This window comes from Leopardus geoffroyi, chromosome B2, assembly GCF_018350155.1.
Source record: "Leopardus geoffroyi isolate Oge1 chromosome B2, O.geoffroyi_Oge1_pat1.0, whole genome shotgun sequence".
In the NCBI taxonomy this organism is placed as follows: domain Eukaryota; kingdom Metazoa; phylum Chordata; class Mammalia; order Carnivora; family Felidae; genus Leopardus; species Leopardus geoffroyi.
In genome coordinates this window covers 100,755,394-100,770,655 of record NC_059332.1, presented here as the reverse complement: position 1 = coordinate 100,770,655, position 15,262 = coordinate 100,755,394, and the positions used below count along the sequence as shown (strand labels likewise).

Sequence of the window (15,262 nt, the reverse complement as noted above, 5' to 3'; positions counted from 1 at the left end):
CTCTGCAGCAATTCGGTTCTAGATCTTTATCCTTACGTGCAACAAAAGCTACAGTGTTGTCACAGTTGGGGATGATTTATGAGGTATGAATTAGGCATAGACAGGTAGCTAGAATGGATGGAGTTGTTTGTCCAGCTGAAGAAGTCACATCTTACTCAGATGCCTCCATCCACCTGCGTGCAGTCTCTTCCCACTCTTGGCTTCACTATCTGGCACCCCACACTTCTCTTCTCCCTTCCCCATTTCATTATGTGTCTATCAAGACCTAGTTCCACTCCTACTTAATACCGAGTACCAGCTAGATAACGTGCAAGTACTTTAGCCTATTAGCGCATAGTTAAGATTATGTCTCAGCCAGGCATGGGTTAAAATCCAGCTCAACCTAGCTGTGGGGCTTTAGTCAAGTAACTCGACCTCCCTATACTCATTTCCCCCATCTGTAAAATATAATAATACCCAGTTCATAAGGCTGTTGTTGATGGATCAAAGATCATTTGCTTATTGTGCATAGCACAGTTCAGGCACTATGGTGAGTGCTCAGGAGAGTGGACACACAGTTATTTATGATCTGGCTTCCTTTCCAGCCACCTTCCCAGTGCTTATATCCATTCCATTGAACTACAAGCTCCTTTTGAGCAGGAACCTGGCCCCTTCACTCTTAGAGCTTTGCGACATGCACATGTTTCAGTGCTCTCTAAGCATGGGAACAAATCCAGTAAACCACGTGGAACCATGCTGTATCACACCTCTGTGCTCTCATGTGCTGTCCCATCCCATCCTCACCTGGACCAGTTATCTCACGGTTGCTGGCCTGGATGAATTCAGGGTCCTCTGTGCTCCCTCCCCACCCCAAATGCAGATTTGACTGTCTCCCTCCTAAGTATATAGAAGCTCCTCACGGGCAGGGCTTGTTTACTTGACTCCATATTCACAACCCTTTGCACAGTGCCTGTCACACAGAGAGGAAATAAGCAAAATATGTTTACTGAATAAAGGCCGGCGGTAGGGCTGACTGTAAATAAAAAGAAAGACAAGAATGAGAGGAAAATGAAATCATTGAAAACTGGGGATTTGTTACTATGGTGATTTCTGATTAGCTTTTACTTGAGAGGGGTGGGAGACTCTTCTTTGTTCTTATTATTGGTTTGTTGTTGTTGTTTTGTAACTTCCTCATCTCAGGCAACTCAGGAGAACAGCTATACCTAGCAATCCAAGGGAAGACTCAGAATTGGAGCCTCAGAATTGGAGCCTCCCTGTGAGGAGGGGGAAGTGGGTCAAAAGCAGGTCTCAAATACCCGAGCTGGTTGTGCCATACCATAAGTTGTTCTTCACCATAGCAGCAAAGGGAAGTGGAGGGCCGAGTTGGGTCTTCTGAGAACCATAGTATGAAAGAACACTTCAAGCCATAGTGCAAACAATGAAATCAAAGCTGTAGGGTGTAGTAATGCCTAGGTCCCATCCCATCGTTAAAGCTTTCATAATATGCATGGTGCAGGCTCTGGTAGTAGCAAGGGGGATATCTGAGCGTTCATAGCCAAACCTGACCACTTGGTCAGATCACTCAGTGAGTCCTCGTGATTGATAACATTCATCTAGGGCTGTGGAGAGTGGAGAGCCGGGCTGTGCATGTGCGTAGACTCAGTTCTGCTCGAATGTGTACAGGAGGGCCCTGGGCTCCTTTAGGAGTGTTAGGCTGGGTATGAATCCTGAGAGCTCCTTGTTGAGGCCTTTCGTTCAAGCGAGAAGGAAGCTGAGCTCCGCGGCGTCAGGTGATAGGTTGTGCACCACATGGCTACTCGCAGCCTTCTCCCAGGCCACGCCACTGCCCCCAGACCTTCTCTAACCCAGGAGCCCCGCTACTCCAGGACGGAAATGGCCTGGAGACTTAGGAGCCAGTCCTAAGCTGGATCACTGTAAAGAAAAGGACACTTAGGGGCACCTGGGTCCCTCAGTCGGTTAGCCATCTGACTCTTGGTATTGGCTCAGGCCACGATCTTATGGTTTGTGGGTTCAGACCCCACATCGGGCTCCGTGCTCACTCTACAGAGCCTGCTTGGGATCGTCTCTCTCCGTCTCTCTCTGTCCCTCCCCTGCTTGCTCTCTTTCTCTTTCACAGAAAATAAACTTAAAAAAAAAAACAAACAAAAACACATAAAGAGCACTTGCAGCCCTAGTGTGAACAATAATATAACAGTAGGACACGGCAATGCCCAGCTCCTATCACACTGTTAAATCTCTCAATCTTTGTTCTTTTCAAACAGAATAAAGAAAATGGCTAGGAGCAGGCATGCTTCTCAAGAGGAAGCATGGGGTAGTAGGAAGAGGATGTGATTGCCTTAGAAACGGATCCAGGTCCCACTGACTGGGTAACCCCGGGCAAGTTAACTTAAATTCTGCATGCCTAAGATTCCTGAACTGTGAAATACCCTTTCAAGGTTGTTCTGAGGATTAAACGAAATACCATCTTTGAAGTGCCAAGCATAAAATAAGTTCTCAATAAATGGTAGCTATTGTTACAATTTGTTACTGTTGTTATACTACTAAGCTATCTTAATACAAGTTTAACTGTCAGTATCCAAGGAGGTCAGAAGCTCTTATTGGTTCTAGAGGCCATGGGGGAAAAACCAAACAAGTGACCAGCAGAGCCGTCCTTCACCTCTGTGTTAAATTTACTTTCTCCTTGTGTTAGAGAACAGGCTACCTGTTGTAACAAAAAGACCCCACTCACTCCTCCCTCCGAAAAACCAGTGGCTCACACAAGGTACACATTCATGCCTCTCCCGTGTTGGGTCAGAGATCAACACTCTAGGAAGAGTGAGCAGCTGTGCCCCACAAGACCATCTAGGGCCCAGGGTCCTCTGTCCTACAGTTCTGCCCCTCCCTGTTGGGTTACCATCCTCCGTGTGGTTGAAGCCCATTCAGCAGCACGCCGTCCACTTTCCAACCCACAGGAGGTAGGAAGGAGAATGGAGAGCAGCCCACTCTCTTTTAAAGGCACGGGGGTTGAATATATCACATCCATTCTCAACCAGTTGGCCAGAATGAAAAATGGCCAAACCTAGCTGCAAGGGAGTCTGAAAGTGGCGTCTTCAGGTGCATAGCCATAGGCCCTGCCCGGGAGGAAGGGGGTGGAGCCGGTGGCACAGTTAGCAGTCCGCCACACCCTTCACGTGCCTCATCCTCCCACTACTCACTCTCAGTGATGTGGGTTTGGGCCTCGAGGTTGCAAGGCTGCGTCCCTTGCCCTTTAGGCCAAGGACAGCCCTATCTGATACCAGAATCTGCCAGGGGACAGTCAGCTGCTGTGCTGTCTTCTCTAAGGAGAAAACCTCAAGTCCAATTACTGTGCAAGACAACACGCTAAAAAATCATACTCTGCCTCATTCACATGTCAAGTGAAAACTCACGAGTGTTTACAAAATGTGTACTGGTATATAAACCACATCTTTGCGTTTCAGATTTGTTGACAGGATTTCTGTCTGGTGCCAAGTAGGTCGTCAACACGTGTTCCTCCCACACAGAGTGGCCACAGTTTGTCATTCCAGATGCCATTTTTACATGCTGCTGGGGAAGGCATCACTGACGGCCTTCAGTGAGTTCCACGCTCTCTTCCTCTTGCTTACGATATCTCCCTCCTTAATGTCCTTGCGTCTCTGCTGGCCCTCAGCTTGCATTCACAAGTGCAGAGCTCTTGTGCGGGCCTCTCTGACGCAGCCACCGCGTAGGCAGCCGACCTGGGCTCACCAGGGCTGAGGAAAGTGAGCTGAAGGGAAGGCGGAGACACTCATCGCTCCCTTTCGTCGAGGAAGTGGTAGGGGGAGGCTGGCTAGAGGCAGCCGGCCTCTGTGTTCCCTTTGTTCCCATTATCACTGTCACTGTTGTTCCTTGTCCCAGTAAAGGCCACGGAGTTAGGGGCATGTTTTCTGAAGGCCTCCTCTTATCAGCATTCACACCAAAACAGCTGCTGAGAAGCTTTGAAATTCTAAACCACTGCAAGGGATGCAAAAGTTATGGCTGCCAGTGTTACCGATTCCTCCTCGCAACTTGAGAAAGTGCCAACATAAAGATCCAGGGGAGGGGCGGACGGGGTTTCGTGTCAGTCTTCAAAGAAAAGACATCTGCCTCAGTGCCAAAAACACAGTGCAAATGGCTTTACAACCAAATTCTCAGGGCAGTAGATTTTGATGGGCTCTGACTTCATAACCAGAGAAGTTCTCAGTGGAAAGGAGGTCTCGTGGGGACAGGAACACAAACAGGAGCTTGAGGGCAAAAAGAAGAAAGGCAAAATTTCCTTAGTCAAAGTCTATTCTGTTTCTTTAAAGGAATGGATAGATCTTCTCGACTGGAACTGGTGAATTCAAGGGAAAGAGAATTCACTGTTTTCTGAAGGGATGAGGCCACATTTGCAGAATCATCTGGCAGGGAACCTCCACAGAGACAAGAAAGATTGGCAGAGAGGGTTTTTGTTTGGACTTGGAGAGCAAACCTCCTCAGCTTTCATTCTCCACATCGGTGGGCAGGGGGCATGGATGACGCCTGTTCACACAGCTGCTTTGTGCTAATGTGCTTTCTTGTGGCTCTGCCAGGTGACACCCTGACACTCGGGCCCTGGGCCAGTTCAGCCCAGAAAGCCACTCTCTGCCACTGTGGCCCAGATGTGACACTGACTCTCCCGTTTCCTTTTGCCAGTTCACGAGAGGAAGCCCACATTTTTATTTTTGTCTTCCTCTAGTTGTTTTAATGTAACAGGGCCAAGGAGAGTGGAAAGGTGCTTGACCAAATACCGACATCAGAAAGAAGCATCTTTGTTGTGTCTTCTATGTTCCTGAAAGATTTTAGGTCGCATAAACCAGTGTTGGTTACTATTCTATGCCCTGCTTGGATTGTGCCAAATTCTAGGGACAGGGAATTCTAGTCAGAGTCAGAAGTCAGATCATCAAAATGGCCAGGCTGAGTGTTCCAACAGAAAAGGGTAAGGGCAATGAGAAGAAAAGTGAGAGGGAAGCACAGACTTTTTCTGCCTGGTAACCTTGAGTAAGTCCCCTTGTCTCCACCAACAGCAAGCATCCAAAGAACAAAAGTGTTCTGCCTCATTCTCCTCCCCCCCCTTTGCGCCGTGCCAGTGTGTGGTCTTCAGGCCCTTGGCCACAGAGAGGTCTTGCAGGGGCCTTAATAACCAGAGCTGGTGGGTTGTGTTCCAAGGTTGACTTGTTCAGAGCACTGTCATTCCGACTTTACTGGATTTCCCCGGGTACCTACCAGCTTGGAGCCTGAAGGTTCTCAAGAAGCCACTGATCCAGCCACCCCACTTCTGGTTCTTTTATCCCAGGTTCTGCCACTTGCCACCTCCGTGGTCCTCTGAGTTGATTGTAGATTATGGCTTTGCTTAATCTGTGCCCTTAATGAGATTTCTGTGGCTGCCCATCAGTGTGCCTTCACTGCCCACTTCCCAGCCCCGACGTTATGAAAACCCACTCAGAAATCTCTGTCTTTTGGGTGACTTCCATCTTTTAAACCTCCCAGGAGGAGAGGTTACTTCGTAACAGATTTTAGAATGAGCCGCTCTCTCTCCCTCTCTTAATTCTTCAGTTCACAAAGCGTACCTCCTCAATGTGTGGTTGTTGTCAACTTACATACAAACTGAATCAGTGATTGATAAGGTTAAAGGGATCTTTCCTATTTGAAAAAAGTGATGTATTCTCGTAGAATGGTGCTTTCTCAGTACAGAAAAATCTGAGAACAAAAAAAAGAAAAGAAAAACAGAAGAGAGAACAGTCCCCTGCACACCACAAGCAAGCATCTTCGTCTTTCCTTCCAATTTCTTAGGCATTTGTCATATAGTCACAATCATGTGATCTTTCTTAATATAATACAAGCATTTTTCCGTATTACTAATAATTTTCTGTAAACGTAAGTTCTCATTTCTGTTTTACTTTACATTATGGCATGCCGTACAATTTACTTAGCCATTACCTTCTGGTTCAAGTTTTCTAACTTTTCAAATTATAAATACGTCATAGGACCTCTTCTCGTGTCATTTGTCAAAAAGCATCTCTCTAGCACAGACTCACAAAGAGCAAGCCCATTTTTAAGGTTTCTGTAACAGTATTGTTGGATTGGTTTATGAAAAGGTTAAACACTAGCTTCTGGTCTTCAACCCGCAGTATATGAGAACAGGCATTCCAGGGGACCTTCATCACTACTGGGCAGACTTCCTTTTGAAATTTTTGTTAATTGAGAGGTGAAAGTATCTCGTTAATCTACCCTGTGCTGCTTTGATTACTCCTGAAGGGAACATTTTCTGTAAGTTTCACAAGCTCTTCTTCCTTTCTTTGAATTGCCAATTAACATGCTTTCCCATTTACCTAATCTTAGGGTCTTTCTTATCTATATAAATTCCTTACATATTAAAATATTAACCCAAGAGAATTGAAAGCATGTGTCCACACAGAAGCTTGTGCACGAATGTTCGTAACAGCATTATTCATATAGCCAAGAAGTGGAAACAGTCCAAATGTCCATCAGCCCACGATTGGTAAACAACCAGTGGAATATCCGCACAGCAGAATAGTTTCAAGCCATAAAAAGGAGTGAAGTAACCGATTCATGCTACAAAGTGAATGGACCCTGAAAACGTTACGCCAGGCAAAAGAAGCCAGTCACAAAAGGCCACATATTATATGATTGCATTCCTATGGCAGATCCAAATAGGCAAATCCATAGAGAACTAAAATCATTGGTTGCCAAGGGTGAGGCTGAGAAGGAAATGAGGAATAACTGTTTAATGAGTACAGGTTTCTGTGGAGGGGTAATGAGAATATTCTAGGAGTAGACAGTGGCAATGGTTTCCTTTGTAAATATATTTAAAAAAATTTTTTTTATTAATTTCTTTATTTTTTTTGAGAGGCAGAGAGAGACAGAGCATGAGTGGGGGTGGGGCAGAGAGAGAGAGGGAGACACAGAATCCGAAGCAGGCTCCAGGCTCCGAGCTGCGAGCTGTCAGCCCAGAGCCCGATGCAGGGCTCGAACCCACAAACTGTGAGATCATGACCTGAGCCGAAGTCGGACGCTCAACCGACTGAGCCACCCAGGCGCCCTGATAAATATATTAAAAACCACTGAGTTGTACGCTTTAAGAGGGTGAATTTTATGGTATGTGAATGATATATCAATAAAAATAAGATAAAATGTTAATAGTAACCACAAAGGAACTTTTTTTTTCCCTCCCAAAAAGGGTGGGAGAAGGTCTGAAAAACTTGACAATCTGTGTTCTAATTCTTTCTGAACCCTCTGGCGTAGACAGTTACAACATATCCTTATTTTTTTTATCACCATTGCACCCTTGTCTTAGCCCTGAGATCCAAAGTGAAGTGACTGTAAGAAGAAAATGTTCTTTCCTCCTTCTGGAGCCTTTCCACAGTTTGGTGTTAAAACCTCATTTGGCCATTTGGGTTTGGGAATGGCTCCAGCTTTTCGTTGACTGCAGTGTTAAATCTCACCATTGGGGTCTAATGCTTCCATTTCTTTCGTATTTAAGTGTTTTTGAATCTCTGGGCACGGGGGGATGGAAGGTTTTACAGAAAAGAAAAGAGAACATGCTGAAGGGGTGTGAGCCGCTGCTTCTCGTCTCGGGGGGTCATTCGGACCAGACAGGCCGTAGGGGCGGTGGGGGAGGGGGCAGCCAGAAAATATTCTAGGTGCCAGGAAGGCGGTGTTTTTCCTAAAGTAATGTGATACTTGTGAGAATGCACAAATGATCATCCAACACCGCCTCTTCTCATTTCCAAAGCAAAGCTTCGATCTGATTTTTAGATGGGCTCCTTCCTTCCTCCCACCATTGCATGTTGCCCCATCCACCCTGTGTATGTTCCTGAGTTCACCTCAGTTTTCTCACCTCAAAGATGTGACATATTATTGCTCGTGTTTGGTGGGGGAGGCTCTCCCTCACGGCGCCACCAAGAGCAGAAATCTGTTATGTTGTGCTTGGAGGAGGCGTTGCATGTGCTCTGGTTATGCAGTAAATATGCTCCAGAAAGTTCTGCCTGTAAAGCAAATCATGTTTTGAATGCAGTAGGAAAGCTCACTTACAGCAAGGAAACCGGTGTTCGCTCACTCCTCCATGGTGTATATAAACACTCGCCACATCTAGGAAGTAATCAGGAAACTAAGGGGAGCTTCAGTGCATTGGCTCAAACGTTCATTAAGAATCACCCCCCCCCAACACACACACACACACACACACACACACACCACCTGAAGGAAGCTGGTGACTCACCAGGCCTGGCATGGTCCCGGCACCCTCACAGAGTCCACAGTCTTGAGGCAGCATGTGAATGTGGGGAATGTGGCCCAGTCTCTGATGTCAGGGCCCCCGTTAGTCATACACATGAAGCTAGGTTCTGTAGAACCAGGGGGCCATCCCCACGGGCCTCTCCCTCCTCCCCTCCATTTACCTCACACCCAAACCCTGGCATGGACCGGCCAGGAGTCCATGGGGCAGAAAGCAGCTCTGGTCTACAGGCTCCATGTGCCAGCCATGGGATCAGTCTGTCTAGCTTCAGATCCCATCTCCACCCCTAACCGAGCTGCGGGCAAAGTCTCATAACCCTCCGTTCCTCCGTTGTAAAGTGAGGGGAAATAATACCTCTGTCTTAGGATTGTCATGAGAATTTAGTGAGATGGCATGTTCTAGTACATAGCATAGTACCTGGCTGGCAGGGAGCCCTCCTTTGATATTGGTCATCACTACCAACATTGGAGCCTTCATCTCAGTGGTGCCCATGCCACCAAAATATATACTAGCTTTCTCTTACTGTGTAACTATTACCACAAATGTAGCAGCTTAAACAGCCGCCATTTATTAACTCACAGTTCTGAGAGTGTGGGTATGGTGTGGCTGACCTCTCTGCTCCCAAAGCTGTGTTGGCCAACAATATTCTGGAGTCTTGACTAGGGAAGAATCTATCTTCAGGTCCTTGTAGTTTTAAGACTGAGGTTCTCATTTCTTTGCTTTCTGCCAAGTGGGGACTGTTCTCAGCTCCTAAAGGCCACTCGTGTTTCTGGCCACATAGCCCCCTCTATCTGCAAAGCCAGCATTGGAGAACATCCCTTCCCTGGAATGCCTCTTACACTTTGTATCTACTTCTCCAGAGAGAGCCCAGTCCTTTTCAAGGGCTCACTTGATGAGGTCAAATCCACGTGGGATAATTACTCTTTGTTAAAGTCAACCGTGTCAAATAAAATAGACCAATCTTTAGACTTTCAAGGGATTTGTTTTCTCTATGGAGAATGTAGCAAGATACCTCAGGTTGATTCTTGTGGGTGTTTCCAATTTGAAAAGGATCAAGAACCCCCTGTCATGAATCTTCTATCCAGAAGTCATTTCCAGTGTTTTCTGCCACATCTTCTCCTTTTGCCTCATGTTATTATTGTTGACCAGAAAAGGATGGTTGCTCATTAAACTATAGTTGTTGCTGTGTTCCCGGAGAAGTGTATGAGACTGTGCAGTTGATCTACAATGCAGCCTTGAGTTCTTTTTCAGCTGTCCCCATCTCCATTGCTTGTTTGGTTTCTAGGTGCCCTTGTTCCTTCGCTTGTGTTATGATTTTCACCCAGGCAAAGTGGAGACCAGCTATAGGGATGGTGAGGGATACCACCAGGAGATATGCCACATGAAAGTACAGGCCAGTGTGGCTCCACCTGTCACTCTTCAGAGTCAGGGCAATCAACAGCAAGGATGGACTTCTGCCTCAGGGCTGTCACTTCTCCACATCCACCTGGGTTGGTTTCTGGTGCAAAAGTGCTCAAATTGCTGAAATTAAAATGGTTGTTATTTTCACCTCTCTTCTCTGCCATCTCACCTCCTGCCATCTCTCCTCTGCCTTCAAGTTTATGTGTCTCAAGAGAAGGTAATTTGTGGGGCGCCTGGGTGGCTCAGTTGGTTAAGCATCTTACTTCAGCTCAGATCATGATCTCATGGTCCATGAGTTCAAGCCCTGCATCAGGCTGTGTGCTGACAGCTGAGAACCTGGTGCCTGCTTTGGATTCTCTGTCTCTCTGCCTGCCTCTCTCTGCCTGTCTGTCTGTCTGTCTGTCTGTCTCTCTCTCTCAAAAATAAATAAACATTTAAAAATTTTTTTTAAAAAAGGGAAGGTAATTTGCTTTTGCAGACAACTGCCAGTAGCCTATTCCCCTTTTTGGTACGTAGCTCTCGTACACACCAGAAATCTTCTCAGAAGTCCTGAGTATACAGGTGTTGCTTTATTGGCTGGCATACAAGGAAATGTGAGCTTATCTGTGTTTAATGTGCATTTAGCAAACCAGACTATGGTCTGTGGCATCAGTGAAGGGAATAGATGTTCAACCGGACTCATTCTGGATCAAAGCAGCCTATGCCCAGAGTAGCGGATAGATTCCAACTTTTATGGCAGCTTCAGTCCATCACCCAAGGGCTATATGGAGAAGGATTCTGAGGCCACACGTGGCATAGCACCAGAAAGGGCTGTGATCAGTTGACAATGTCTGCCAGACTCACACGAACAGGGTGTGACGATCCGTGGATTCTCTCTTCGACAACTCTTTCCTGAGTTGCGTAATGCCGTTGGCACATACAAGATCCACAGGACTCAGGAAATTTTATGTAAATCGGGTTTTACTTGCATAATAGAAACAGAGCCCTTTAGTTTTGCCGAAGGATTGAAGAATGGCAGGAGTTAGGGGGGCGCAGGGAGTGGGCAGCTTCACGGCTACAATCCAGACACCTCGACCACAGTCATAGGATCTTATTGGTCAGAGTTCTTGTCAGTCAGTTTCTCTAGGTAAAGCAACACGCAGAGAATGATGGTCATGAGTTCATAGTATATGATTTACTCATCAGAGTAACTCCAGGGCCCCACTTTTGGGATGGCAGTATTCAGCGTTTCCCAGTGTCCCACAGATCTAGGGCAAGTCTGTTAGTACACTATATGTTCATAATGGACCTACAGCCTTGGCCGTTGGCCATAAATGCCACACCACAGAACTGTGGATGTGGAGAGGATGTTTTTATTTTAACTCGAATGCTCAGAGGTTTGCCTCGTGGCAAGGAGCCTGAAGTCATGTTGAGTACGGCTCATGGAGCACCTTCTGACTCTTCCATCAGGAGATGGTTGGTCTGACTGCCCCAAGTGGGAGGAAGAAAACCACAAGTTCTTACAAAAATATTTTCATTGCAATTAACTTTTAATGTCTTGAGCCTGCATTTACTGATTTACTTTGGTTTCTTCATGTCTGTCAGTGAAAGGAAGAGAGTAAGCAAGATCCGTGCAGAAACATTTCCTACTCAAAATTGCACATACATGAAGTGGTAACAGAGCTGCCCCTTCTACAAAAAAAGAATCGTTTTCCTCCAAATGATTTTTGGCTGAGTGTTGCTTTTTAGCATTCTAACCATTTAACAAATATTTATTGAGCTCCTGCAGCGTGCCAGGCACTGTTCTGGACCCTGGGGATGTAATAACAAAACCAAACCGAAGAGTATCCCTGCCTGCAAGGAGCTTACTGTTTGTTTCCTTTCATTATTTCATAGAGTTATATGGACGGTATTAGTTGTTTATTACAGTGTTAATACCTTTTCTTAGCGGATTTTGAAAGATTGGTTTTTTCCTTAGTCCTGTTTTCAGTGGGGTTCTGATGTAGCATTTTGTTTTGTTGGAGTTGGAAGAGTAGTTTGTAATGGGAGTTCTCATTGGTTCTAGCTTCTTTTCTCTATCCCAAGGAGTAAGCTTCTAGAGAAGAATCAGCATTTCGTGTCAGTTTTTTAAATGGCTTCCTTCTACTTAGAGTGCCTATCATTCTGGATTGCATGCCGATCGCACACATGTAAAGGAAACAGCTGTTATGCTGTTTCAAAGATATAGATATAAGTTCTTTCTCCTTCATAAGGCAGGATTTCTTGACCTTGATGCTGTTAACATCTGGGGCCAGTTAATTCTTTGTTATTGGAGGCTGTCCTGTTCATTGTAGAATGTTTATCAGCAGCATTCTTGGCCTCTACCGACTGGGTACCAGTAGTACCTCTTATCCCTGAGTTGTAACAACCGAAAATGTCTGTGGACATTGCCTAATATGTCCCTTGGAGAGTAAAGGGGGTGGGGTGAGGGGAGTGAAGTCACCCCCGGCTGAGAACCACTGGTGTAAATGATGTGCTTCTGTGATTCAGGTCTTACATCTTCTAATTATAGTAGATCATTGAAATCCCTGAAAAAGGCGCCTGGAACAAGAACTGTCTTCTGTCTGACCTTTGAACTTTCTGCCATGAAAGAGTTAATATAAAGCGAGCAACATATTTATCAATCTTATGAAGCAATAGCAACAACAAACGATGAAATTCCTTCCATAAATCATGCCTCGGACAGCGTTTGCATTTCCTATTGGAAATTTGTTAAAATTGCATTCATCTACCATAAGCTAGCGTGTTGGACACAGTACACTGTAAGTTCATCTCGAATGATTTACGTGTAAATGTGTTCCAGATTTGGTGATCTCAGCTCAAGCAGTAGGCGGCTCATTTCCAGACGTTTCCATTCTCAGGAACTGACATTGAATTCAACTGAATTCATTGAATTCAATAGGTATTTATTGAAATGTGTAATGTGAGAGGACATTAGAGCAGTCTGATGCTGCTTTCATGACCCTGTTCCCCAGAAAAGCAGTGTTCAGAACAGTGCCCCCCTCCACCCCCCACGCCCCTCCCTAGAGTCTATATCTGATGTGGCACTCCCCACTTTGGATTGCAAGATACTAAGAAAAACTGGCTCTTTCATTCTCCTCCACTACTTCAAGTCCCTTCCATTCCTGTACCAGCTTTGCCCTCCCCAGTGAACACGTGTAATTACACATGATGCCAATGTGTTTCTTATTTGAGCCTTTGGTTTCACATGGGCCACTTTTCAGAGTTGTGGCAGGGCCATCCATTGCATGTTGTACTTACCCCCATCAACTTGACAGGGTATTATAGTCCAAAGTAGGACCATTCAACCAACTTAACCTTGTATTTCTGAATCCTCCTTACTTGTCACACATGCCAATAGATTCAGAACTGCAGGGTCAAGTGCTAGTGTAGGCCACTGAGAGAAGGGTTGGTCTTGATGCAGAGAGAAAGGGTGAAAGAGAAACATACTGGACTGGAGAATCTTCACTCATTGCTGTTTATTGAAGACCTACCACGTGTCAGGCACTGCATTATAGCTATGACAAAAATGGACAGAGCCCTGCTTTGGTGGAACCCACAGTCCACTGGGCAATGAGACAGGTGGACAGACGATGTTCCAATATGGCGCAAGAGGTGCCATGATGGGGGAAATCAGGATGCCGTGGAAGCACTTAGGAAGAGCATCGCCCCAGATGTGGAGGGTGGGTACGGGGGTCAGAGAAGGCTTTGCAGAGGAAGCGGTCTCACCTGGAACATGAAGGCTCTGTTGCACATCAGGAAAGAATGTTCAAGGCCGTGTTCCAAGGCCTGAAAGAGAGCAGAAGAAATGGAACCTTTAAGGAACTGAGAAGTTTGGCATGTTTAGATAGTAGGGCATGAGACAGGGAGAGTAAGAAGTAATAAGGAAGCAAATCAAGTCACTTCTCAGGATTCTGACTTGAGCAAGTCAGTCACTGGTGGTGTGTGTCTGAGATGAGCGCAGGAGAAGTAGATTTGGAGGAGTGTGGGATAACGGCAACTTGAGTTTTTAATCTACCACTAACTCTCAAACATGGGATTGATTTTTTTTAATATTTGAAAGATGTCAAAAGCTAATGGAAATTGGAAAAGTTAATTAGCAGCTGTAAATGATTTTGTTACTGTAGGCTATGATGACATCCTGCAAATATACTCGGACCTCTTAGTTACTGCCAATTTTCTTTTTCATCCGGCACCTATTTCTTAATTTTGATACATATCACTCTTCCTGCTTAAAATTTACCAAGTGTGTGTCTCAAGAATGGGTACCCGTGAGGGAAGAGGTATGATGAGCTGTTGTAGGAGCTGTGTTCTGGCTTTCCCAGCACTCCTCCCCGCTCTTCCTTAGATTTTTTTTTTGGGGCCATGATATAGGTTTTCATTCTAATATTGCAGAATCTCACTTTATAGAGTGTACATTATTCTTTTAGGTGACTAAAGAAAAGCATAAGAAGTAGTATTAGATTATCTTTAGGCAGGTATGTAGTGTTACAGAATTTTAAGGGGTGTAGACCTCATTTGAGGGAGTTGCTGCCTCGTGACCATACTCTGGGTGGATCCCATCACCCAGAGCACATGGGGAACAAATGTGGTTGTCAGGGGCACCGAGATTGCTTCTAACCATAAAGTCTAGCCGCTGCTTTTCTTCTTGTCCCTTACAGGCCTGAAGCATCCAGGGATGAGCCTTATAAATGATTCCTCTTTAATCCAACCACCCAGCAACTAAGGAGCATCCAAGTTCACATGCCTCCTTTTTGTTTCCGGCAGGAATTTAGATAATGGGCTGTGTGCAATGTAAGGATAAAGAAGCAACAAAACTGACGGAGGAGAGGGATGGCAGCCTGAACCAGAGCTCCGGGTACCGCTATGGCACAGACCCCACTCCTCAGCACTACCCCAGCTTCGGCGTGACCTCCATCCCGAACTACAACAACTTCCATGCAGCCGGGGGCCAAGGACTCACTGTCTTTGGGGGTGTGAACTCTTCATCTCACACTGGGACCTTGCGTACCAGGGGAGGAACGGGTAAGAATCGAGCTGTTCTTAATTCTTTTGACAATTGAACATCTGTGTTCCCGTCAGCTCCCTTTGACTAAGGACTTAGCGTTAAGTTTTTCATCAGTCTCCACCCACCTGCTGCCAGATGAGGGGCTGGAAAACAGAAAAAACAAAAACAAAAACAAAAAACACACAAAGAACATAAGGCTTGATGGGCAAATGAAAATGCTGGCCACAGTGGTATGAGGTGACCCCCAAGGTGCTGCTCTGTGCAGATCCTGCATGGGTTAGGAGGTACAGCTTCCACTGAGGTACTGTCTGCCAACCAGTGGTCTCAAGCTTGGCTGGCTGACTCAGAATGACGAGCAGCTTTTCAAAATACTGAGTCCCAGCCAAGATCTTTTGAATCAGAAGCTCCAGGACTAGATCTGAGTGTGTATTTTGAGTTCTCCAGATATCAATGCACTCCTTCCTCCCAAAGCCCAGTTAGGAGCCACTTTGCATGGGTAGAACCTTCTCCCTCGTCTTCCTGATCGTCAGCCTGCCTGTCACCTC

General features: G+C 45.8%; 1 protein-coding gene across 7 annotated transcripts in view; it reads left to right on the top strand.

Moving 5' to 3' along the window:
* Positions 1-15,262, top strand: part of FYN (FYN proto-oncogene, Src family tyrosine kinase) — a 214,327-nt gene that overhangs the window by 141,644 nt on the left and 57,421 nt on the right. For all 7 annotated transcript variants that reach the window (XM_045499308.1, XM_045499307.1, XM_045499314.1 and 4 more), the window contains one exon: positions 14,477-14,734. In XM_045499308.1, the coding sequence (XP_045355264.1) occupies positions 14,488-14,734 (247 nt within the window). In that variant the 5' untranslated portion in view covers positions 14,477-14,487. The remainder of the gene's footprint in view (positions 1-14,476; positions 14,735-15,262) is intronic.